Source organism: Polyodon spathula, chromosome 6 (genome assembly GCF_017654505.1).
Source record: "Polyodon spathula isolate WHYD16114869_AA chromosome 6, ASM1765450v1, whole genome shotgun sequence".
NCBI classification, from domain to species: Eukaryota; Metazoa; Chordata; class Actinopteri; order Acipenseriformes; family Polyodontidae; genus Polyodon; species Polyodon spathula.
This window is the reverse complement of record NC_054539.1, coordinates 49825697-49853286: the sequence shown is the minus strand read 5'-3', so window position 1 is coordinate 49853286 and position 27590 is coordinate 49825697. Positions and strand designations below refer to the sequence as shown.

Sequence of the window (27590 nt, the reverse complement as noted above, 5' to 3'; positions counted from 1 at the left end):
CCAGACAGCTCCGACCACGGAGGAGAAGACACCCTGGTCGTCCAGCTCAACCTCCCTGGTCCCTCACCACAGTCCTTTCCCTGGTGTCCCCTCCACCTGCTGCACGTCAACGGCGGTACAACTAGCGTGCCTAGGGACAGGGCACTACAACACCCTTGAGCCCCAGCCCAGCGCACTCGAGTTCCAGTCCCAGCCCAGCTCACTAGAGGAGCAGGTCAGTTATTCATGTTCATGAGCAGGTTCATGTTTGACTCAATAAAATTATTCTCTTCAGTAGCCTACATTAAACAATGTTAGAAATAAGTGAAATCTAAAATTTTCTAAGGATTAGCCTTATAGGAAATAGATTTCCTATTGCAGACACTATGGGCTACACTACAGAACCAGATTGTGACGTAGGTTGCCATGGGAGCTGATTAGGAGTCATTCCATCCGGGTAGTTTGACATGTGTGTTTTCAGTGCAAGGCTTTTTTTTTTGTTCCTGCTATTAACGTGAGAAGCTGAGTGAGTAATAACAAATGCCTAACTCTTTGCAGCTGGGAAGTGCAACACGGTACTGCAGTGCAAGATTTACTCACTAACTATACCAACGTAGTTTTTTTTAAACATGGAAGAAGATTCCGAGTGGGTAGTGGAGACCATTGCTGGATATCTCGGCAGTCCAGATTGGGTTATACCCGTAACCGACTTTATCGAACAGAAATGTACAGGTAATCTAGATATGTCACATTTAGCTATTTTCAACGTGTTACATTGTGGCCTAGCACTTTATATAGACATATGTTTTTTAAGCTTATTTAACTTGGCAGCAGTGCAGATAGCGTCACATTTGACTTTCGACTCTTCACGAAAAAGGGTTGTGATGTGGTGGACTGCGATTTTGCTTTGATTTTAGCGTCTTTAAAAACAAAACAAACAAACAAAAAACAATCTTACTATTATGGTTTCATTACAAATACACAATAATGCTAATTAAAGTATTAACATAGACATGATTTGACAGTCAAATAAATAGACAAAAAACAGAAAATATAGCTTTATACACCGCATTTTTTAAAAATTGAGCAATGATTGTGGCAAATATTTTATTTCTTATTATTTTAAGTATAATGTTTTTTTAAACATATTTTTGATTTTCGTGAAAAGACCAGCAGTGTTTTGAGTTAAACATTTGTCTCATTAATGTGACGCACTTTAAATATTCGACTTTCGTCTATCTTTCTGTAAAAACTAGAATTATATGTCAGATTGGTTTTGCATTATACTGTTAAATACATCCTTAGGAAAGAGGTTAATCAGTGCCTCCGTGATGAGTGAAGAATGACAGGCGTTGGTGGTTAGTGCGGACTAGTATGGAAATTGAAGTGTCCATTCAATCAGAACCCCGACTTTACACCAGTAACACTTTAAAATTATAGAGATATTATACATCTGACTGTATCTGACTGCAGTGAGACTAATTTCTAACTACTCTTCCTACCGATCTGCATTTTGTGAAGTAACTTTTTGATTGTTTTGTTAGAATGCAGACACTAGTAGATTAATATCATTAAGTCAAAATTATGTTTTTTTGCAAGATTTGGCAAAGTTAAAAAAGAGTTGTTTCTGAATATTTGATCCCCATTTTTACTGTGTCAGGGACAGTACCTGGTGGTACTTTCACTGTCTTGCATGCTCTACATCCTGTACGTCCACATGCTCACATACAGAATTGGCATTGCTAGCCGCAATATCCTCCTTTATTTATGTGTGGTGACAATTTCAGTGGGTAGCATTTTCTGATCACTTCCATACCACACTCAAGCAGCGAAAAAAAGAACCACCTGTTTGATATTTATTATAGATCATATCCACTGTGAAGAACTGATATTAGACCACAGTCACCACCTTTAACACATTTTTAGGCATAACTGGGAGATGTAGTTGATCGTTGCTTGAGTGTTTCAATTCTATTTCAGTATTTGATGATGAGGATGAAAATAAACTGGCCTATACAGAAGTCCATCAGCAGTACAAGGAAATGGTGAGTACAGATTTTTTTTGACTACCAATGACTGCTTATTGATTAAACAGTTTAGGTGAATACTGCAGCGTTTTGTTATTACAGTGTTTGGGTTATTCAATAATTTGTTTGTCATCCTGTTTTTTTTTTTTTGGCTGAAATGGGATAGATATTCGTTCACTTTGCTGTAGATAAACCTGCTCACTTAAACAGTACACAGTTCTCTGAATTTAATGGCTGAGGGGAGGAGAGTTGGGAGTGAAAAGAATGAGAATACAAGTAGAAACAGAGAACCATTTGTATTTATAGGGGAGGGAGGTATGGAAGCATCCTAGTTCTAAAGTGTTTTATTTTTTTAAAATTGGCACCAGGACGCTTCAGTAGGGAGGCTATTTGATGTACCCTGTATGGGGGGGGGGGGGGGACACTGTGTGACAATGCCTTGGCAAAAAAGGAGTGTACTATATGTTTGTTTTTCAGGTAGAAAAACTGTTGGATAGTTATACCAAGGAGGTTGGTATCGGTGAAGAACAGTTTTTGGAAGCCTGCACATCTCCACTGGCACAGTCAAAGACACTACAGGTATATCTTTCAAGATATGTGCATATAAGGTAGTATTTAATGTAAAACACATAACATCGTAATTTTATAAGTAGTCATATAAGAAAAGAAGGGTTTGTTTAAAATGTCCCTTTACTCATTTACTTTGGTGACCTTGAAGGTATTGTCTAATTTTATATTTGCCTCAGCTTTCCCTCATTTTGATCTTTTGCCATTTCCAATAACAGCAACAAATTGAGCAGAGATTGTGGGTAAGAATTTTGCTGCCCTGCGTGTTTCAGTGAGTCATGAATAAATAGTGTATGGTTTAAATCATTTGCAACCTGGCCAGCTGGCTGCTTGGTCAACAGAATATTTTTCATTCATTGCTGCCGAAAAAAACCCTGGTTGTACGAAAAAAATAAAATAGAAACAAAGCTCTGTTTGATAATGTGTAGGGACACCCTAGGCAGCAAGTCTGCAAGGTGTTTAAATGATTCTTTTGGAATAAATGACCATTCCCTGATGATTAGTTGTCAGATACCTGCATTATTTTGAGCATGTTAATGCCTTCCATTTACAATTCCTGGTGTTTGCCTGCTTATCAACTTTTAATAATATGCATAACCAATGTATCATCTAGCTGTGGCAAAGATATTCTAGTTTATCCACATTCTATGGATATGACAACCAGTGGTAAATTAGAATGGTAAGTAATGTGCCCAGTTGTACCCTGCTACCATTGTTGGGCTTAACGGAATTTACTTTTTTGGAATCAAGGAGAATCTAAATAATATGCAATCAATACACATTGAAACCAATAAAAAATTTTTCACTTCATTCACAGCCATGTTTTCAATATTTAATGTTAGTTCAGTGTTAGTGTGAATAGGGTCAAATCTAGATTAGGCTACAATTCACGTCACAATTCAACACACTCCAATACAGTTTGGATCACTTAAATTACTTTTTTAAATGTTTAATTTAAGTGCAGGCTGGTTAACTAAGCAAGCAACGATTATAACAAATAATCTACAATCCACTTACCTATTTCAGTGCCAATTCAAACAGCAGCGTGAATTCCAGCCAGGGGAAGAAGCAGATACCACACGTTTGCAGATTATGCTCTCAAAACTAAATAATTGCAGGGTTATAGCTCTCAATATGTATACAGGACACCACAGAACTCACACACATGCCCCCTAGTTAGAGGACAAAAGAAAGCTAATCGCTATTTACTTTTATGTTGTGTTGTCCAGTTTTATATTATTTTTATTTCTTGATTTCCTGGCCTAGAACGTGTTTTGGCCAGTACTGGCTGCAGAAGACTTTGAAATGTTTAAATCTCTAATGATTCAGAAGAATGTGGAGCTGCAGCTGCAGGCACTTCGTGTGATCAAGGAGGAGAATGGTAAATGACTTTGAAATGACTTTATTCCATGTACAGTGTGTAAGCAAATAGCCTGAAATCTTATTGTCTATTATATTTATGCTACTAATTCCAGGTAGTAACCTATTGAGTTTAATTTTAGTCTTGTTTTGTCTATTATAATCATGAGCAAATGTTTATTTTTACGTAGTATTCCTCTTCCATAAAACAATCGGGCTTCATTTAACAACACATACGTTTGAATAAACATTTCCCAGAATGTGTTTTTGACACACTGCCTCTGTACTTTGCTACCAAGAATAAAACAATGTTCAGGATGTTTACAAATGTCGAGTTGTTGAGCGCAGGCCTGGCAACAAGCACAGCCTCTTAATACTGTTTCAGTGATCAACCAAAACTGTAAACTAGGACCATAGATCCAGCTGCTCTTGGTTTGATTGTGATTAATAACTTTTGCATTCTATTTCTCCCCTTTATTAGGTACACTGCCTGAGTGTTTGACAGATGGTGTGGACATGATATCTCAGTTAGAACAGCAGGAGCTCAGAATACTGAAAGAAGTGCTGAAGTAAGTAAAAGAAGGTTCTTTTGCTGATTTACTGTTTCTTAGTCACTTCAGATGATCACTTTATGATGGTTCTATTATGCCTTTCTGCTTAATGTGATTTAATTACTGATGAATGTCTATACACATCCATTCAGTAAGTTGGGATATTTATATTTTTATAAGAAAGGGGAGAAATATACTGTAGTTATGCTCAACAGCACTTGCTGTATCTGTTCTAATATTTTGTAACTCTGTTATACTCTTAAGGCATATTTACACTGAAGCAATTTGCCGTGTCTGTGGTGGCACTGATGCGGTATCACTTGAAGTGTAAATGGGAAATGCCGGTAAAATGCAGCCACACTATATTCCACCACGGAACCATCTCTTGAGGTGGTTTAGTGGTGACACAGTGCAGTTACTGAAGCGCATTACTGGAACTGTGCGAGATGCTAATGTGTATTCCACAATAGTAGAAAAGTTAATGACATGTGTTGGGTGTAATAAAAGGCAAGTGATGGCTAAATTCTCTCTCTATGTATTCCAGTCTTTTCATTAGTCTATTGTGATATTCAGAAAGCATAGCGAAAAATATCACGTGTACCACAGCAGCTACCAAAGCCATCATTGTTTTGGTCATGGTACTGTAGCAAATTATGTTAACGTGAGAATAGCCGCCTTCTGTGTAAATGGGGGTAAGCCGCCAAATTGCCGACCACTGAACTGGCAATATTGTTGTGTCTAAAAGGTGAGTTTAGAAAACGAAATGCTGCATCATTGCAGGCGCTGATCCTGTATTTTCTGTAGGAATATGGCTTTAGACAAGTTGTCTAATGGTATTTAAAGGCATAAAGCGTGGCATTTATTTATTGACAAGGAAACTTGTGGTACAGTATATCAGTTAATCTGAGTGGAATATCATTTACGTTGTTTATCAAAACTTTACTGTATCAACAGCTTGCTTGTGAAAATGGACGTCCAAGTAACATGCTTGTAATAACTTCCCTTTTGTGCAGCTGCCTTGCTGCTGTAATGGGATTGATACTATTCTTGCTTAGCGAAGTCTTATTAAATGTGTCTATGGAGAACTAATCATCTTAAGGTTTTGTTAATACTGGTTTCATGGCTTTATACTAACAGGCAAATGTATTTTTAGCTCAAGACTTTTAAAACAGATTTTGTGTACCCCAACCTTTCAGGATGAATTCCTTTTTCTCCTGTATTCGGGTGACCAGATGTCCCAATTTGATCGTGACTTTCTCTGTTTTTCCAACATTTTTCACCAAACCTTTGCCTGGTTTACAACAAATTGTTTTTATTATTATAAATATTATTGTTTTTTGTTAGTTTAATTTGAAAACGGGAATAGTGAAAAAAACACTATTCAAATAAGAAGCATTCTTAAAAAAAAAAAAAAAAAAAAAAAAAAAAGTGTAGTTTTGAAACTATTTTAAATTTGTGTCCCTGTTTTGAACTTTGGAAATCTGTTCACCCTATTCTATACAGCGCCATAATTTCCCACCTACTGCAGCAAAAGGATGGCCTTTGTCTTATTTGGTAGGCAGAATGTTATATTATTTTAGAATAAAGTAGGCATATCACATGATTGATTGCACATGTAGCTGTGTTTAACCCTGTAATGCCCAAGCATTTTTAAATGAAAAAAAAAAGTTACTTTATGTAACCAGATTCCATTTGTTGTACAAAACACAATTGTGTGTACCTGTCTGGCAACGCATAATGTACTGCAATTAAAAATGATGGCTTGAGACTTGGATTAAAAAAAATAATAATAATATTGAAAAGTATCATACATGACACAGACATGGGCAAAATAGGAGAGTGATTTATCAGATTTTAAATGGACTACGTTAGTAGATGGCCAACAGAATCTGAAAATTCAGCGTTCACTGACATGTAAGAATACCACCAGTAGCATTTATTATTGTTGTAATCTGACAACAAAACAACATAATGCAGTCAACAAACAGACTACTCGCATCACTACAAAAGTTACCAGGGTTGTTTGTAGCATTCTAGTCAGGGGGCGAAAGGTAATTTTCTACAGCTGAACTTTTGTTAAACCTTGTTTTGCTTCTGTGGCAGGAGATCAAAAGATGAATATGAGCAGGATCTGGCAAAAAAAGGTTTCTCAGAGGAAGAATCTGGGTCTTCTTCAAGCAGCAACTTACCGGAGAGCAAAGATCAACATGAAACCTGTCTGAGAAGGCATTCAGAAAAAGAAAGGGAACACACACAGAAAGTAAGTCTCTATCACTTGAGTCATCTGATCTACAGCAAATGCATGGAACTAGAAATATGAAGCAAATGTTATTGAAATGGGGAGTTTGAGGCCTTTCTAAGTAAGGGTTTGAACATCAGGGTTCAAATGGACAGTTATTATTCTGAAAAATTAAAAGGTTTTATATGTATATATTAATAAATGAGTCGCTTACACAGAAAAAAAGCCCTGTAAATTAAATCAATTTTACTATTAACGCATTTCTCAGTTGTGATTGAGATACACGAATGGCTTAACATGTATCAATTGCATTTTTAAAGGCGAGTAGAAAAGTCAGGATAAAACACAGAAAATCAGATATAACTATATGAACTTAAAACTTGTACAGTAAAACCTATATAATCCAGCCGTCAAAGTATTGGCATTCCGTGTAATTAACCATGATTTTTGGGTCCCGATCAAATCCCTATTGAAATGAATAGTGTGATGCCCTCTACAATCCGGAACCTGTCTTCAGGAATCCGGCATGACTTTTAAATCTCTTGTTGCTAAAATCAGTCTAAATATAATAAAATGTCTAAAAGTCCACACAACGAGCTATCTCTTGAAGAAGAGAGTTTACCAAAACCAGCAGGAAAAAAATAAATAAATCGCAAAGCAACCCTTTTCAGACATTCTGGGGGTGAAAAAAGCAAACAAACAAAAAAAAAAACATGTCTACTGTACTTAAAGATTTTGTTAAGGCATTGTTGTGTTTAAAGTTTAATAGGGCATTACTGTATTTAATATACTGTGTATGTACAGTAATTAAGTTTTTATTAATTTTTTTAAAAATGTTTGAAGAGTTCAAGTAATTGTCATTTTACCTTTTTTTTGGTTCATTTTACTGTTCATAAAGGCATCCTTACATTTAGCTTATAGAACCAATATTGCATACTCTACCATGTAACAAAGTATATTTTGAAAAACACTGATTTTAAATGAAAAGCAGTGAATAAAAAAAATAACAAATGACAAAGTGTTTAATACAGTAATTTCATGGAGCTGGTGATTTATAAATATACAGCATTATAATGGACACTGCCATGGATTATTCTCTCCATCTGAGGTATTATGTGTATGATATAGTATTTCAATGTGCATCATGCACATGAAACATTTAATATGTGTTTTTTTTTTTTTTTTTTTTTTCTTTTATCATTACCCGAAAAAGAGCTGGATACCTGGGTATTTTTCATGGCAGGTAACTGGTTCAGGATTTTCTGCCTGTGCCGAACTCTAGAATAAAGTATGAATTATTCAAGTTGTAACCCAACCGTTTAGGTTAAAAAATAAATTAGCAATTGTTGTATATGAAGATCCCAAACAGGGGTTATAGTAACGTACGATCTGTGTTTGGAATGTGAAACTGTTCAACAGCTGAGATTTTTGAACTTGTGTGAACTGGAAAGCGTTTTTTTGTTTTGTGAACAAGCTAGCAGTAACAAGACACGTTACAAGAAATGTTATATATTTTATTTATTCAGCCAATAATCTAACAGAAAGTTACGTTATCGTCCAGTGCCACTGTATATGTAGGAGTATTGCAAGCGGCATCAATTACGTGCACATAAACAAAGTGTATTTTTATTTAAATTATAAAAGCATGATTACTGTTTTGTATACTGTGACTGCTGTATTTAATTTATATGGATTACCTATGAGAATAGGATTTTCAATCAAATACAAACTAGTAGCTATGGTGACAGTCAGCAGTAAATTATCCAAATTAGTGCTATCGAAGGTTCGAACCTTTTTTTGGTAATTTGTTATGCACATTCGAAGGTAAAATTGTACCCCTTTTTAAAATTATTTATTTTTAAATTAAGTCATCGCCAATGGATTTTTTTTACCAATTTAGAATCGCCAATTGTATGTATCGATCTCGGTCCACCACTGCAACCTCCGTGCCGACCGTGAAACGGCGGCAGACATACGCGTCCTCCGAAATGTGCCCTGCCAAGCTGTCATATTTTCACACTGCAAGTCCACAGCACAGCCGTCAGACCTATAGTGCCAGAGGACAGCACAGATCTGAATGACTCCACAGCAGACCCACAGGCACACTGCTGGCGACAGGAGGTACTGGTGCGCTGTGAACCGAGAATTACCCTGCCGACCTGAGCCCTCCCTACCCGGGCAGCGCTCAGCCAGTTGGCCACTGTCGGCAAATGACATAACCTGGATACGATCTAGTGATCTCCAAGCTATAGGGCGCATCCTACACTCCACGCCGAGTGCCTTTACTGGATGCACCACTCAGGAGCCCCCCAAAATGTAACCTTCATTACAGCCTTAGTGATAAGTCCCACTTACTGAAACAGATATTTGTCCATGTTTTAATTTTATTTAAACATTTTAAATACAATTTTAGCATTGAGTTTGTGACTTGACTTCTGTGTCTCAAGTCCCACACAAGTTCAGTGGTTAAGATGAGCCACTGGAAAAAAGATGATAGATTCCAGTTGGATTGGAGAAATAGTCTAATTAAGTCTTTGTCAGTGGCAAGGGGTGCAAATGCATCCCAGGGTGTTTAAAATGAACATAGCTCATAACTCTTTAATCGTGAGATAGCCTTACATGTGATTAAACTCAATGTTATTAAAAAGATAAAATAATTGTACAACAGCGGTATGAAGAGGGTGCAGCTATTAGAGATGCATGGCAATCTTTATTTTTGTAAACAGACGGTGTACTTTTATTTTGTATCACATTTTTTATTCATTAGCTTATTTTGTATCTCTTATACCGAATATAGCATCCTCATTTGTGCTGTACTTGTATTGCATTGGAGTATAGTTATACACATTTAACCATAGTACTTTACAGTAGTCGTTTTGACAGTTGTTTGGAAAGCTATTTGCAAGTGTATTCTGAAGTACTGTACAGTAGCTGTAACCACATGAATTTACAAACCCATGAATCAGTTTATCAAATGTTTTTAGTAATAGTTTTAAACAGAAACTTGGTAAATACAATCTGCATGATACTTTACAAACACATTTAGATCTGTGTATGATTAGCATGATGCAAAGTTCTAGGGAAGACAGAGAAAAAGTGGGGTTATCTGCAACATCAGTCTGATAAGGGAAATATTGCAAACAAAACATTAATTTCCCTGCTGCTGTGTTTAGACCATGGTACCTTACGTACTCATGTGATTTTTATAGCAGATTTTGGAAAGGACTTGAACGAGCTAAAAATGTTTTTTGGGACATTTTCACAAGCTTTCCCTGCCAAGTTTCACGTGCATCATCCAGTCACATGAAACAAACCAACATGCAAACTGGCCTAATGTACAAGCACCTCGAAAATTATTGGTACCCTTGATAAAGATGAGCAAAAAAGGCTGTATAAAATAAACAACACAGGTAATGAGCTATATTGTAATTTTGCAACATGTGGAATATATTGTACTTTATTAATGATTCAAGGGAATCAACCAAAATTACACATTTCTCAAATTATAAATTTATTTCCAAAAAAATTGTGTCACAATTATTGGCACCCTTGTTTTCAGTACTTTGTGCACCCTCCCCTTGCAAGGATAACGACACTGAGCCTTTTTCTATAATTTTTTTATGAGATTGGAGAACACATTGGAAGGGATCTTAGACCATTCCTCCATACAGAATCTTTCCAGATCCTTGATATCCTTCGGTCTGTGCTTATAGACTGCCGCCTTCAATTCAAACCACAGGTTTTCAGTGGGATTCAAATCCAGAGACTGAGATGGCTATTGTAAATTGTTGATTTTGTGGTCAGTTAACCATTTCTTTGTTGATTTTGATGTGTGCTTGTGGTCATTGTCTTGCTGGAAGATCCACTTGCAGACAAGTTTTAGCCTCCAAGTTTTTGGCTAAAATGTCCTGGTACTTGGTAGAGTTCATGATGCCATTGACCTTGACAAGGGCCCCGGGACCAGTGGAAGAAAAACAGCCCCATAACATCAAAGATCCACCACCATATTTTACAGTAGGTATGAGGTTCTGTTCTGCATACGCATCCTTCTTTCGACGCCAAACCCACTGCTGGTGTGCCTGACCAAAGAGCTCTATTTTCGTCTCATCTCACCTTAGCACCAACAAGTGCCAATGCTGTTTAGCAAACTCCAGCGCTTACATTTGTTGGTTGCTCTCAATAAAGGCTTTTTTTTGGCAACCCTTCCAAATAGGCTGTTGGCATCGAGGTGCCGTCAAATTGTAGATTTGGAGACTTGGTGACCCCAAGATGCAACCAGGTTCTGTAATTCTCCAACTGGCCCTTGGATTCGATTCTTCGTTGCCTCCCGAACCATCTTCTTTGCCGTGCGTGGGGGCAAGATGCACTTGTGTTTTCTACCAGGCAGATTTACCACTGGTTTTCAACTTCTTAATTATTGCCCTAATAAAGGTAAGTGGTATATTTAGGTTTTTAGCTATTTTTTTGTACCTATTGCCTGATTTATGAAGGTCAACAACTATTTGTCTTTCCATTTGTGAGAATTTCCCCATGGTGATCGATGACAAATGTCTTTTGCATGCATGTTACCTCATTTTTATACCCCAGTGAAATAGGAAGCCATGGAAGGCCACAATACAGTTAATTAAGACTGAGATGTACTTTAAAAAAGTAGAATGTTAATGCAGATTTAATTTTGTTTGATTTTATTTATAAGAATCTTTAGGGTGCCAGTAATTTCGACACCTATCTTTTTGAGAAAAAAAAAATTACCATTACTATATTAATATTAAAAATAAATGTTTTCTCTGAGCAATTGTATTGGTATATTTTTGAGCATAAAATGTATCTCATTACCTGTGTTTATTGTATACAGCCTTCTTTATCATCTTTATCAAGGGTGCCAATAATTTTGGAGGTGCCTGTATTTATCAACACACACTGTCGGGATAGATATATAGAAATATTATATATATATCATATATATATATAAACATTAGATATATATAGATATATATATATACATATATATATATATATATATATATATATATATATAGATATATATATATATATATATATATATATATATATATATATATATATATATATATATATATAATATATATATATATATATATATATATAATATATATATATATATATATATATATATATATATATATATATATATATATATATATATATATAGTGCTGTGAAAAAGTATTTGCCCCCTGTCTAATTGTCTGCATTTTTGCAAAACTGACACTGAATGTATTCAGATCTTCAACCAAAATCTAATGTTAGATAAAAGGAACCCTGAGGGAACAAATAACACAAAATTGTGACACTTGCTTCATTTATTTATTAAAGACAGTTTTGCAACATCCAAAGCCCCCCTGTGAAAAAGTAATCTCCCCCTTAGACTTAATAACTGGTTACGCCACCTTTAGCAGCAAAACTGCAACCGGATGCTTCCTGTAGTTATTGATCAGTATCTCACAGCGATGTGGAGGAATTTTGGCCCACTCCTTCATGCAGAACTGCTTCAACTCAGTGACATTTGTTTGGTTTTTGAGTATAAACTGCTCGTTTCAGGTCCTGCCACAACATCCCAATGGGGTTTAGGTCTGGCAGTTTAGGTCCATTCCAAAACTTTAAATTTCTTGTTCTTCAACCATTCTGATGTAGACTTGCTTGTGTGTTTCGGATCATTGTCTTGCTGCATGACCCAGCTGCACTTCAGCTTCAGCTCATGAACGGATGGCCTAACATTCTCCTGTAGAATTCTCTGATACAGAGCAGAATTTATGGTTCCTTCAATGATGGCAAGTCGTCCAGGTCCTGATGCAGCCAAGCATCCCAAAATCATGACGCTACCACCACCATGCTTGACCGTTGGTATGAGGTTCTTACTGTGGAATGCAGTGTTTGGTTTTCGCCAGACATAAAGGGGCCCATGTTGGCCAAAAAGTTCCACGTTTGACGCACCTGTCCATAGAACGTTGTTCCAGAACTGTTGAGGATCATCCAGGTGCTTTTTGGCAAACTTGAGACGAGCATTCATGTTCTTCTTAGTGAGCAGTGGTTTCCGCCTTGTTACTCTGCCATGAATCCCATTTTTGCCCAGTGTCTTTCTGATGGTGGAGTCATGAACACTGACCTTAGCCTAGGCGAGAGAGGCGTGCAGATCCTTGGATGTTGTTCTAGGGTTCTTTGTGACTTCCTGGACGATTTTACGCCTTACTCTTGGTGAGATTTTGGCAGGACGGGCACTCCTGGGAAGGTTCACTACTGTCCCAAACTTTCTCCATTTGGACAATATGGCTCTGACTGGTGTGGTGGAGCCCAAGAGCCTTATAAATGGCGCTTTAACTCTTTCCAGACTGATAGGCATCAACAACTTTTTTCCGCAAGTCTTCAGGGATTTCTTTTAGTCGTAGCATGATGTGCTTCTAGAACCTGTGTGCTGACAACTTCACTCTGATGGTAAGGGCCAAAGTTAGTCAGATTTATATTGGGCAGGGCTGGCCCAAATCAGGCCTGATTGTTAGCCAAAGTATTCAAACAGCTGACCTTAGTTATCCCTTTAATTGGGTTGAGTTATCTAGATGGGCAATAACTCACACCTGAAGATTGCATGTTTGATTACCTTGCACACCAAACAAATGAAAGAAGCACCAAACTTTGGTGTAATTTTTTTCTCTCAGACTCTATCTATATACTACCGCAACCCACAAAATGATCTGATCAAATTCAATGTGAAAAATGTGCAAAAATGCAGAAAATCAGACAGGGAGCAAATACTTTTTCATGTTTTAATTTTATTTTATTGATATATAAAAATATATAAAATTAGGGCTGTCACTCAATTAAAAATTTTGATCGGTTCATTTATGGGCATTAGTTGGTTACCGGGAGATTAATCCGTGCACGTTTTTAACTCTTTGCAGCCCATTTATTCAGCGCCTGTCAGGCACGTCATGTCCAATTTATTTTCACACGCGCTGTTTAACCCCCCCCCCCCCCCCCCCCCCCCCCCGAGTAAAACGACATCAGTACTGCATCTTCAGCCAAGCCCCACCCCATCTTTGTTGTATTTTTTCACATACCTCTTTATAGACGTGCATACTGATAAATCCTCTCCTGATCACTCGTTTTATCTCAAAACTCCTCAATAATGCGATCTAAGTCAATATTTTATTACTTTAACATCTCAAAAAGCTCTGCAAATGTCTGTGATATTCTTTCAGCGCTGGATGCGGAAGCAGCTACCTCCTTTGCTTATGTCTGCTTATCTCTGTGTGGTGCAGCTGCTAGGGCTATTGCTCACATGCTCCTCCTTTTTTTTTTTTTTTCGGTTTCATTCAGCCATTGATTGGTTTTCGGGGCTTTTTCCGGAGAAAAAACGATTAGAGACCTGTGCTTTACGTCTTTTCGATGATGTCGGTCAGGGTCTGACATTGGACTGGAAAGGGGAAAATTGTAATGTCGGACCTGGTCTGACATTGGACCGCAAAGGGTTAATAAAGGTCATGATTTTATAGTGGCTGTCCTGCATAATACAGCTAGCCTATTTTTGCGCCAGCCAACCGAAGAGCCTGTTTGCCAAAGAGCGGGGAGTCCTGTGAGGAGAGGCTGTTTGAAAAAATCTGAACCTAGCAGCACTCTGGAAGACACCAACTACTAGACAGGTGTGTACCCTTCCCCCACCGCTCCTGCTCCCACTACTACAGTACCTATGAGTCTCACCTGTCCTGCTGTGACTGTCTCTCACATCCCTGTTATTCTGTCCTCTCACTCCTGTCGTCTGTCCTCTCTCTGCTGCTCCTCCCCCAACCCCTCTGCTTCTCCTCCTCTCCTGCACTCTCTGGTGCCCTCTGGAACTGTCACTCTTCTACTAACAAAGCTGATTTCATCTCTGCCTTTGCCTCGCACCTTTCTCTTGATTTTCCTTGCTCTCACTGAAACTTTCCTGTCTCTCTTGATAACACTGTAACTCTTGCTGCCCTGTCCCATACTCCTCGTCATCTGGATGGGGAGGTGGGACTGGTCTTCTCTCTACCTCCTTATTCTTTTCTGTCTCATGTGACCTCTCCACACTCTGTTAACACTTTCTGAATTTCACGCTGTCCAACCTCTCCCTGTCAACTTCTACTAATTGTATTGTACTGTGCCCCTGGACCTCTCGCCCACTTTCTCAATGAACTCGACTATCTCTTCTCCTCCCTCCCCTCTCTGTCTACCCAAACTGTCCTGTTAGATGATTTCAACCCTACCCACTCTGCCAGATTCAATCCTGTCCTTCACTCTTTCAACTTCTCTGTATCACCTCCTACTCACAAAGCTGTCTGTCAACTGGACCTCACCTTCTCCACGGCCTGCTGCCCCTCCACCCACTCCGTCAACCCTCTGGACCTCTCTGACTACTATTTTGTCTCATTTTCTCTGTCTATCCCCCCTCTCTCTACTCTACCTGCCCCCACTGTCTCCTCCCGCCATAACCTCTGCTCTCTTTCCCCCTCTGTCCTTGCCTCCACCCCTCTCTCTCACCTTCCACCTGTTGACTCCTCACAACTCTCGGTAGACTCTGGTACCTCCTCCCTCAACTCCCTTCTCCAGGGCCACAAATGCACCTCATCTTCCCCTTACTCCTGGTCTTTCTATCTCCATTCCTCTGGAATCTACCAGGCTCTCTCCCTCCTCCTCAGCCAAGAACCTCATAGTAACGCTGGACCACTGTCTCTCCTACTCCCAGCACATCTCCACTCTAGCGTACACCTGCCATTTCTTCCTGAGCAACATATGAAGAATCAGACCCTTCCTCACCAACTACTCCAAACAACTTCTTGTCCAGGCCCTGGTACTCTCCTGCCTAGACTACTGCAACTCCCTCCAGACTGGCCTCCGTGCAACTACCACCCGTCCGCTCCAGCTCATCCAGAACTCGCCTGGTGTTCTCTCTGCCTCGCTTCTCCCACGCTACTTCACTGGCTCCCGATCACCGTTCGCATCCAGTTCAAGTTCCAATACTCTCCTACTGATGCCTTGACCAGACTGCACCCAGCTACCTCCAGACCGCCATCTTTCCCTACACCCTCAACTCTCCACTCCGCCTGCAGTAGAAGACTGGCTGTACCTGGTGGAACGACCTTCCTATGGATGTCAGACAGCTGAGTCCCTGACCACCTTTTGGCACCTACAAGACATTTAATATTTAAAAAATCAGTAGAATCTTAAAAAAAAAAAATAATAATAATAATAATAAGCCCACTTGAAGTGTGGTCTTTTAAAAAAATGTTGTTATTTTTGTTTTGGTAAAGGTAACAAATGTTACCTTTCAGTTTTATTACCCTAATAAAACAGATTTAGGGACCTGAACTCAGTCACAAAAGACCCATGGGCCAGAGCAGCACAGTTATGCGTGCTGTTTAACCACTCTGGGGTAACCCCAAAACAGCACAATTATTAGCAATTTAAAAAGACGGAAATAAAAAAAAAAAACTGAGGTTTACAACTAAATCAACTCTCAAGTTGATTGATCGGTCCGATTTAATCTGTTAATCGGAACAGCCCTAAAATATATAGATCATTGCATCTGACAAAGAAAAGCCTTATACTTGTGTTAATGTTTTCAAACTGTATAATTACTGTGTAATGGGGGGCGGGCAACTCCCACTTACCCGAGTTCTCTGGTTCATGGAAACATGGTATAACTGTTTATATAATACAGATTCAAGAAAGGGCTGTAAAACCAAGCCAAGAGGACTCAGTTAGCTAGCAGAACAAGATTGAGCAAGTTACAGATTATATTTCGGTGGTAATTACATTGCATTAGTTAATCTTTTGTGTATTTTGAAATGAGCAATTATCAGTGGTATTCTCCTAGTTTGAATTTCAATAATCTGTCTTAGAAACAGTGGTAAGAATGTGTGTTCAGTTATTTCACCCACAAGAACAAGTGAAGTTATCATGCTTTTTGTTAATATATGTGACTTTGCTTCAAACCATCTGAAGGCCTACATGGTAGTCTTTTAGTCTTACTATGGATATATGGGTATATCTAGTACAAACTGAACAAGATTAAATAAGGCAGCAACATTAATTCAAAAACAAGTTCCTCCTACTTCAAAATGAAAGTCCTGGGTCAAAATGCTTTCAAACAAAGAAACTTTATTGTATATTCCAGGATCAACCAGGAAAGACAGCTTGTAGGTCAGTTGGGAATTTACTTTACTGAGGAGTACAGTTCTCTCTCCAGGACTCTGTGTCGGCTGTGAGTGAAGCATACAGATACGTAGAGGCACATGTGTATTTTTGGGACAAACATATTGCTTCCTTGATGAAATGACTGAGACAATCAGACTCTTTGAAATAGGGGTGGCACCATTGTGTGATGGGCAACAATGACAATGAGAGTGGAGACATGCTGGCAGATAATGTGCTGATCGGAGATACAAAAGTGGGTGCAGTATCATTGAAGATGCTGGTTCACTCAACCCCCCCCAAAATACAGTCTGGCTCCATGACTAAAGAATACTCTTTAAAATAATTTATACATTATAAATTCGAATCTAGGCTATGTCACAGCCGACTGTGACCAGTTTCTAGGAGGTGGGCCGAGCCCTGCATGGGTATGGAGGGCTTGGGTCGGCAGGGGAATCCATGGCTCACCACGCATCAGCGACCCCTGTGGCCGGTAGGGCTCCTGCGGTTCTGCAGTGGACCCGCCAGATCTGTGTCCTCCGGCGCTGTGAATCCACACTGCGAGAAATGACGGATTGGCAGGAGCATGTTTTGGAGGACGCGTGCTCCAGCCTCCGTTCCCCGAGTTGGCGGAGGGGTTGCAAGTGGTGAGCCGAGGATGCAGATAATAATTGGGCACACTAAATTGGGGAGAAAACTTAAAAAAAACAAAAAAAAAACCCAGCTGTATTGTTTAAAATACATTGAAAAATTAAACAAGAATATAAACTGTAGTATAGAAAACTGTAAATGTTCTGCCAGCATGGTTGTATAAATGTAATTTGGAAGTATAAAGGATAAATACATGGTAAAAACTAAAGGGGAACATTTTATTAACCTGTGTGTCCTTTGTAGGTGTGCAATGCCCAAGTAAAAACTGTGGAGAAGAGAGCAGCAGTTTGTGACTCCCACACTGATGATGCAGGAAACAAGAGTCTCACCAAAGTCTGTATGCAACCAAGTGGAAAGCTACTGCCAGGTAACTAGTGTTAAAATGACAAATGTTTTACACAAATGGTTGTATGTACCCAAGTAGTCTCCAGACTAAATTTATTTTAAGTTCCAGAAGTAACCGTGTAATGCAAGCCCTCTTTTAGCAACCTTTTATATTCACTGTTCTTGCTTAACATGTTTTCCAGGGCGAAGCAGCATTGGGAGTAGCAGTGCCAATAGTAAAGTCCTTGCACCAGTCAAAGCCCCAGTCAACGGGTCCGAGCTCAGTCCAGCATCCACCTCCTCAGCCCACAAGAAGAGCAGCAATGAGGCTGCAGAGGCTTGGTTAGAAGAGGCCAGGAAGGAGGCAGGGATATCTAGGCCTTTCACTGTAAGTTTACATATGCACTTAGTAGCGTATTTCTTACCAACAAGCGGCTGTAAAACTCGCCTGACTGACAATCCATTGCTTCATAATCTCAGATAACTTGTCTAAGAAGACTTGCCCCCCCCTCTAAGTGTTCATACCAGTGAGACCCCTGCTGAAAAACCTTGGGATTGATGGGGGGGTGGATTTTTGCACATAGCTGTCAGCTACGCCACTGACCTAGACTTAAGGGCTTTGCACACTGGGAGCGAAGCAAACGACACGAATACAGCACAAGTTCATAAAAATTTTTTGCTTTGTGGAGACGAAATAAAAGAAATAGTCTGGGTGCACCACACACTAAAAAAAAAAAAAGACATTTAACAGTTAATGTTTATATGTGATCTGGTTTAAAATGAAAATTATTCAAAAAAGAATACATCTACACATTTATTTGTAAATACTGAGAACATTTGTTTAATATACTTTTTTAATTGATTTTCAATTTTAATAAAATCTTCAGTTAGTGTGTGAATGTGATTTATTATTATTATTGGTCAACATTATTACAAAGAAGCGTCATTTTACAGAAGTATGAAACCAGTGTGTGGTGCTCCTCGTCACTTTGACCCAAATTAAGGTTCAATAAAGAGAGATAGACATAACCATCAATTTCCAATTGTTCTGTTATTTCTTACTATATGGTGTCTTTCTTGTTATTGCCTTTTATAACCACTGACACAGGCATCATAAAGAACATAATATATTTTTTGACTATTAATTAAATGTTCATTGTTGTTCATTTGGTTTTTATTGGTTTTTATTTATTTTGTGGTAATTTCTGCATGAACGAGACCGTGACAGTCTGACAGCCTCTCCTTCGACTCCGAGTAATGACGTGTTGTGTACAGAAACATAGAAGACTGGCGCAGACAAATCGTCAGTTTGAAACGGCAATTCTATCTTTGGAGTAAGGGGGGAGTTTGCGTAGAATAGTACAGTACTTCATAATTACCCCCCCCAAAGAAATGAAATAATACTCTTGGACATTTATATTGGATTTACTGCTTTAAAGGGTTTCGCAGCCTCACAAACATTAACAAACTTATGCATAAACGTGAGAATCCACTGCACGGCTGTGAGACTCTCAAAATTGTGAAAAACTGTGAGTTTCACGGGTAAACCTTGAGGCTTGACATCCATGCCTAAGAATCTCAGATAATTTGGAAGTAATTATTAATGTATTTAATTTCCTGCAGGAGCTGTCAGCAGATCAGCAAGAGCAGCTTCAGCAGCGAGCAGAGTACCTGAAACAGCAGCGGGACAAACTTCTCGCCATGAAGAAAGAGCAGAGACCTAAACCGACCCATACTGAATCAGCAGAGCAGCCTTCAATATTGACATCTGTTAGCAAGCAGGTAAGAAAAGCTTTGTAAGTTAACAGACCACCAACACAATTTTCGCAAAACATTTTCTCGGAAATGGATCAGTTTTAGGTATTTATTGTGTTTGAAGTGAAACTCCCTCATACAGTAGGTACATAAAGTCCCTGTTTTAATCTAAGTGACAAAAATTATAAGTTTGTCACTTAGATTGCGTCATAGATTGCCAAAACCGGTTTGATTGTGTCTGTGCCAGTCCGGAAACAAACAATACTTGATGGCAACATGGTAGGTTTGCTTCATTGGCTACTGAGATGTTCCATTGTCCCTTTATTATACATGACAGGGACAACTGGGTTCCTTTTCAAGTACGAAATGTAACCGTTACTTAATGGGTATTTATTTCCTAAAGCCCGAACCAGAATACATAGAACAGATTCTGAATCAGCAAAATTGTCCTGTAAAAGCTGCTCAGTGAGCCTGTGATGCAGTCACGACCCACCTCCGAGGGCACAAAAGAACTGCGCTCGCAGATCTCTGTGACCTGATCGGAGATAAGTACATTGTTGTGTCTATCTGTATATATTTCGCATTTATTGTGTTTTTACACAAATTATATGTGGCATTTAAATTAATTTCTTTAATAGTTTTTACCAATTACTTGTTTTGTGTGCACTACAGCCTGTTGTTTGTTACGTCCTGCAGCGGCCTTGTCCCCGGCGTGAAGCCAGTGGCTCGAGTCGCTCCTTCCCAGGGATCCAGCAACTGCATAGCTCTGGCTGGAGCTTGTTTTATTTCTCGTTTTTGCTTTTTTGCACCATATGAGACGTTTTGTATTATTTATGTAATTGTTAATTACTGTTTTCTGTTGAAGTATTTTGTCTTTGCGTGTTTTCTGTTTTTTACAGATGCCAAGTGCAGGCCTGTCTTTAACATGGTGCTAAACAAGAGCAGCTGCTGTGCTCGGCAGCACTGCACAGGCCGAGATACTCGCTTCGGTTGTTGTTGCTTGCAATTTCAATCTCAGTATTTTGTTGCTGTTTTGGTGATAGCTTTTAGCATCATTGCGAAGTCTATTAGTTTATTCAACCAAGCAGGCTTCCCTCAGTGTGTATAGCACAGTGTGTATAGCACACATGTTGCTGCCCGCAGTTACTGCGAACTGGTACCGAGGTAACCGACCCAATCTGATCCCGGCCTTTTGCTAAGCCATTGAACCAGGACAGAACCGGTACTCTGTCAGTTCGATAACGGTTTTGTGACTTTAGCACCGGGTCGGTACAAGGGTGGCGCCAGGTCAGGTCAGTACCAGTGCGGTAACCTCCCGGTTCGGTACGGTGCTAAAGTCACCAAACCGGTACCGAACTGATGCACGCTTGAGAACCCTTTTAACTGGACTGGTGCCGACCAGGTTCCGAACCAGTACTGACTTGGTGTTAAATACATCAACCTGGTACTGACCCGGTTTCAGCCTGCTATCAACCAGTGCTCAAGTCACCGGTCTGGTACCAAACCAGTCCCGCTCTGGTCTTGACCCTCCTGGTCCATATCTATAAGCAGATTGAAGCAGCACCTGTACAACTGTATCTGTACACTGCATTGTATGCTCCTTACATCTTGCCCAGGTTTTATCCCTGTGAAACATGTAGGCCAGTCTGCCTATTGAGGACAAGCATGGCAGGTGCTGTTATTTCCTGGGGCCAGAGCCAAGGAAACACTGGCTAATTGCAGCTTCTGCAAGTTTTATGCCCCTTTTTCCAAGGGCTCGCTTGAGTTCTCTGCATCCCTTACACCTGCTCGGCCTTATTCCCCATTACCCTCTCTTAGAGAGGTGGTTACATCCTCACCCCATGGCTCTGTGCCAAGGGAGAGCGGATGATGCACCTAGGAAAAGTAGCTCAGACAGGAAACCGTCCTCACAGTCATCTTCATCCTCCTCAATCTCCAGGCGATCGGCAGACTCGCAGGTGGAAAAGCTATGGGTATCTGTTTCCCAACAAGGAACCGTTCTTGCTGAATTACGGTGGGAATGTTTGGCGCCACCTGCCCCGCTTCTCCCCTTGGGGGCCCCAAGGGGCTGTGAGCACATACTGTCCCTTGCCGCCTCTGAGGTGGGCAAACAGTAGCTGTCATTCCTGTCTGAGGATGTGGAGTCCAACAGCTTGTCCCCTGCGGTTAAGCTCTCCCTGTCAGCAGTGCTTATACCGCTAATCAAGAGGTCCTCTGCAATCTTGCAAGTGCCCTGGTCTACAAAGGGAGAAACAAGGTTGTAGATTATCGACTACGAGCCTACAGCCTCTCTCATATACCCCCCAGTTCACTCTGATTTTTTTTTTTTAAATCCAGTCTTCCTGGGACCGTCTGGCAACAGCTCCTGCTGTTTCCTGGTCGATGGGCTGGGCCCTTTTTCTGCCGGTTGAGGCTTCTATTGCAGCCTTGGTTGGCGCCTATTTAGCGTCCCCTATCTAAGGATGCTGCCTGCCCTAACAAGCAGTGCCGGGTTTCTGAGGTGGTCCTCAAGAGAGCTTGAATGAATCAGTGTGTTTGCTGCTCGGCAGGGTAACTATACAGCACCCTGGTAACCTACGAGTCATATTTGCTGCGGTGCCTCTCTGAGTCACAGGCCCTCGCCACAACAGCTGGATGAACGGCGTCTGGTTAACAAGAACCTGCTCTGTGTGTCCAAGCGCAACAGACAGGCTATAAGTAGAAACCTGGCTGCGCTGGTAGCTGCACGTAGGAAGCTTTGGCTTTCTCAGGCACGCTTACACTTACACTTACTACACAGGAACTTTTTTTTCCTGGGTTCCTGGGTAGTAAGTGTTATTTCCTAATTGCTTATGCCTCAAAAGTATAGAAAATGGCTATTATTCCCCACAAACTTTGCTTTTGTGACCAGGACAGTGATATTTTGAAATGTACCTATTTTCCAGAACATTCCAGATAGATTCAGTGCTGAGTAAACTTGGAGTAACTTCTAGAACTTTCCAGTAATATAAATAGTAGTGTAAATACAGGGGCCTTAAGCCCACCAGTTCAGTTTAGTTCCAGCTGCCTAAGTGGATACATGTCTGCATTTTTCAGAGATGGCATCAAGAGGCTGCAATGGTGGCATTCCTAATGGGTCTCCAAGACGGTTTTACCAAGTTTCCCTGCTATCTTTGCCTTTGGGACAGCAGGGATACCAAGGTGCACTACCACAGGCAGGACTGGCCACAGCGGACCGAGTTCTCTGTGGGGAGGAACAATTGGGCCTTACGAAACAGTTTGTCAGAGCTCTAGATAAGGAGTCGGCAGCCTTCAAGTACCTTCAAGACTTCTTCCCTAAGCTGTCTGAGGCAAAGGTCAAAGCCGATGTCTTCGTCGGACCACAGATAAAGAAGATCCTGGAGTGCAATGAATTCCCCAAGAAGCTCTCTAGTAAGGAGAAAGCGGGTTGGAACAGCTTTGTCGCAGTGGTTCGGGGCTTCCTGGGCAATCACAAGGCCGAAAACTATGTGGAGCTGGTTGAGACTCTGGTGAAGAACTACGGCACAGTGGGCTGTAGGATGTCCCTCAAAGTCCATATCCTTGATGCACATCTTGATAAATTCAAGGAGAACATGGGAGTGTACGCGGAGGAGCAAGGCGAGCGCTTCCATGGCCAGGACAAAGGTTACACTCCGTACCAATCCTGCCTAAAATAATGACTTGGATCGCATTATTGAGGAGTTTGGTGTTAAAGCAAGTGATCTAGAGATGATTTATCATTATGCATGACTGTGAAGAGGTACGTGATAAATACAGGGAACAAGGGGTGGTATGGGGTTAGAGATGCAGTACTGACTGTCCTGTTGATATGCAGTGCTTTTTAAACCTGTTTCAGTGTGAAAAAAAACCAACTTTTAAACAGTGTGTGTAAAATAAACAGTTTGTGTGAAAATAAATTGGACCCGACACGTGCTGAATAAATGGAGCGCAAAGGGCTAACCTTTACGGTCGCTGCATCCTTGATTCCAGCAGGCTTGAAGGAAAAATTATGCTGAGATCTGTGCACAGTCCTTTTGTGCCCTTGGGGGCGGGACCATGACTACATTACAGGCTCGCTGAGCAGCTTTGGATTTTCAGGATTTGGGTCTTGAGGTAAATACCCGTTCAGTAATGGTTACATTTCTATTTCAGGGAACCGAGGTCATGATAATAACCTAACGTTTCCTGTGATTGCACGTAAATTATTTTATTTTAATGCCATTGGTCTAAATAAAATAACATTCAAAGATGAAACCTTTTCAGCTGAAACATTGTCATTGTAAATTTGCACTGTGCATGTGTCATTCTTGTGTTTTGATTATTATCATTGTTGCTTGTGTCTGAGATTGAAGGTTTGTATGATTTGCTTAAGTTAGAATAAATATTGCTTCCAAACAGTTGAATCTGACGAAATCCTGGCAATAAAGATTGAAAACCTAATACCTGAAGAAGAGGACACTCCTATCTTCTTCATAGAGTACAATTTAAGTGACGATGCTTACAAGTGGCCTCAGGTTTTAGCACTTGCAGTGTTATATACAGTAGTATGATATTAATATCTAACATAGGGATTACCAGTCTGTATTCTGATCATTCTCAATGTGTTGGTTGGTATTGCAGTTATGTCAATCAAGCTATGTAATGCAAATTGTATTCTATACAACATTTAACCGTTGCATAAGGTGCAAATTATAATTTCTTTCTGAGGAGACTACTAAGAGTAAGTTGGGCTGAGTTTATTAAGGTTCATTTTTAAAAAGGCTAGGTAAAAAATAGGGACACAATTTGTTTTTGTTATGGTGTGGTTTGCACAAGTGACCTTGAAAGTTTCATAACCTTTTTTTAAAATTTTCTTAAAGGAAATTTCCGAAGATGTGAGAAAGATGATTCAGCAACGAAAGAACCTGGCAGAAAAGCTTAAACAAGAAGTAATCAAAAAGTAACAAATGGGATAGTCTGTTACACTGACATTAAAAGGCACCTGTGGACTTCTGATTTCCTGAACTTCCTTTGGTTTATTTAGTGCCAGAAATGTGGTGTGAGGAATGCAGTATTGTACAATACCTGACATTACTTGCCCATCTGTATAGACATTTAAGTGTATGCTGCTTATGGAAAAAATAAAATAGTATATTACATATTTTTTATAGAGGTCTCAAATAGCTTTAAACCACATTTGGATGTGAAAACTAAAGCAAATAGCTTATGTTACTGTTCATATGTTTAAATTTATAATACTTAATCAAAGTTAAAATGAACTGTAGTCCTTGAGCATTTCCACATCTGTAACAAGTGTTAGCAACTTTGTTGAAAGAATCTTCATGTTCTAATTTACCTTACCAAAAATCTTGACCTGTATTTCAGATTTCAGTTAACTTATAGGTGTTGGTTCCATTATTAATGAATAAGAGATGAAGCTGAAACTATACATTTTGGTTTTGTTGTGGGTGTTTTTTTTAATGTAATTTTTTTAAACTTGTGGAACCTTTTAAAAGGACTGTAAAAAATAGGTACATTTTCAATTACTATACTGTTACATTACAAAATTTGTACACCCTAAAGCGGGAGGAAAGAAAGTGGGGTTCCTAGCAGTTTAACCAAGAGGTTTCTTTGAGACACTGTGACAATTGGAATACTGTATATGTAAAAGTTGCTCTTGCTTTTTTTTCTGTATCTGATTTTAATGGACAGAAATTCAAAGTTCCTATGGTTCTATTGTGTTGCATTGGTGTAGTTTTTATTGGTTGTGAAGAAAGTGATTTTTACAAGGTGAATGGGAGCCATGACCATACCACCATAAAACTGGTTCCTGCATGTAAACTTGTTGGCATACTCTAGAGTGTTAAGATAGTTGGAATAATGTTGGAATACTGTAGAGTGTTAAGATAAGACCAGCACTCCAGATAAGGTTTTGGGTCTGGGAGTAACTTACCCTTTAATTTTAACAGAGTAAAATGTATTTTCAGGGGGTAAAATACAACATTACCTTTGTATGAGTAGCCTCGATAATTTCTGTACCATCTTTAATGGTAACTGGTTGGCATTAAAAAATAACCTAAAAAGTTAGTTATAAAATAGTTTAATATTAGGCACCTTTTTGTAGCAGCTGTCTGACAATGGTTCCTGTTGGATTTGTAGCTGGATGGGGGTGTTTGCTTCAACCAGTGTAGCTTCACATTTTTCTTATTCTTACTGTGATTGTTTGCAAAGATAACAGGGCTAGCCAGAGATTGGCTAAAGTTAGTTAGGTTGTTTTTTTTCTTGTGTAGTTTCCTAGTATATGAAGACATTGTACTCTGGGAGATGGAGTTGGTTAATAGGAATTTTAGGGAAGGCAGGCAAGCTGTGCAGCAAAATTGCTATGCATATTTTTACACATGAAATAGATGTTTGTATTTCTGATTTTTTTTAATACACAAAAATATCAGGTATGCAGCTTATCTGGACTGCTGGATAGGACCCATCCCATCATTGTGATGGATTTCTGTACCAGGTTTGGCCTATTCTCCCAAACAAGTTTGTATGATGGGGTCTGCCTACATTTGCAACAGGCTTTTACTAATCGCAACATTAAAATGAACGAATAAATAAATAATAAATCAATCAATCATCTAAAACTGCTGGCACTGTTTTACCTGGGACAAATGGATTGCAATTGTTCTGAAATGTTATAAAACTGCTATTAGTACCTGTGTGGAACGATCATGTTGAAACATATTACAATCAGCAATACTAAAAACTTTTGACCTACAAAAAGGTAAACAATATGCAGCAGTTTCTTGCAGCTGCATTTGATATATTTGCATATCCTGAATTAAGAAAAAAAGGACTATTTTAACTATTAAGTACTATTTTAATAGTTAATAAGAGGTAATAAATTAGTACTCCTTTGAAGGAAAGAATGTTTCCTCCCTACCACTCCTATTAATTTAACAAAACCGTATTTATGAATTTTATCAATGCAAATCTCTTTGAAAAACACAGCAGGGACCTATCCTAGTGCTGAAAGTACAGTTTAAGGTTTATGAGATGAACTGGACTAACCTTTGTTGGCAAGGCAAACACAAAATATGTACCAGTAGCTTCAAGACTGCATCTAAAACATGTCAAAACAAAAACTACTTTATAAACAATGGCAGAAGCAGAGTTTATGCAAATGTGTAACGTAAACAAGCATGTTATACTTTTACAGTGGTCCTTCAGTATTCTATTTGTGTTTAACAAAACAATCCTTTAAATCACCACCTAAATACAACTGAGCCATTAGACAAATACACCCAGTGAGAAGTCAAGGAGGACTGGCAGAGAATATCAGTTACCATATTCAGTCAGTACCAAGACACAGCCATCTGTGCAGCACATGCCGTACTGTACCATAGGTACACATCTGTGGTGATTTAAGCACCTTGTTTCTTCGCAAATCTATTAACTTGTTGAAGTTAAGCTCTCCAGAGCAAGCAGTGGGATGGCATTCAGGCAAGGGTCTATATGGATGATAAGGCTAGTTCACCGTTCCAATTGAAACTAATGAAGAGCCAGCAGTTTGAGTTTGTGCCGAATGCTTGCCTTCACAAAGCCATCAGCTTTTTTTTCCTGAGCAGCACTATATTGTAGGCCAGAATATAGAAGGTACTACAATGTATTAAAGCACGTATGGCCAGTACATGCACTGCTGTAAATAAAATTAGACCACTAGAACATGTGTCCTCAAAAATATAAATGTGAAATACATGTGGGCATGTTCCTCTATCAGAAGTTTTCGCAATTGGACAAGTAGTTCTCTACATACAAGAAAAACTGCAAATATGACAAAAAACATCTATAAATAACCACATGGATTATTAAATTACAATTCAAATAATGAAAATGCACAATTTACTATATTAAAGTTACTTCCCCTGATGTTTTGACAGAGGCCTTAAAGTGGCTGTGCACATTTATTCCCTAAAAGG

At 39.3% G+C, this 27590-nt stretch overlaps 1 protein-coding gene across 1 annotated transcript; it reads left to right on the top strand.

Annotated features, from left to right (window-relative positions):
• Window positions 1–461: 461 nt before the first annotated feature.
• On the top strand, window positions 462–26255 carry LOC121317280 (cilia- and flagella-associated protein 36-like). The gene is made up of 10 exons (XM_041253039.1): window positions 462–711; window positions 1960–2024; window positions 2484–2585; window positions 3840–3954; window positions 4414–4501; window positions 6587–6743; window positions 17803–17926; window positions 18087–18271; window positions 19507–19665; window positions 24498–26255. The coding sequence occupies exons 1-10, from the start codon at window positions 609–611 to the stop codon at window positions 24579–24581; spliced, it is 1182 nt and encodes a 393-aa protein (XP_041108973.1). The 5' UTR covers window positions 462–608; the 3' UTR covers window positions 24582–26255.
• The last annotated feature ends 1335 nt before the right edge of the window (window positions 26256–27590 follow it).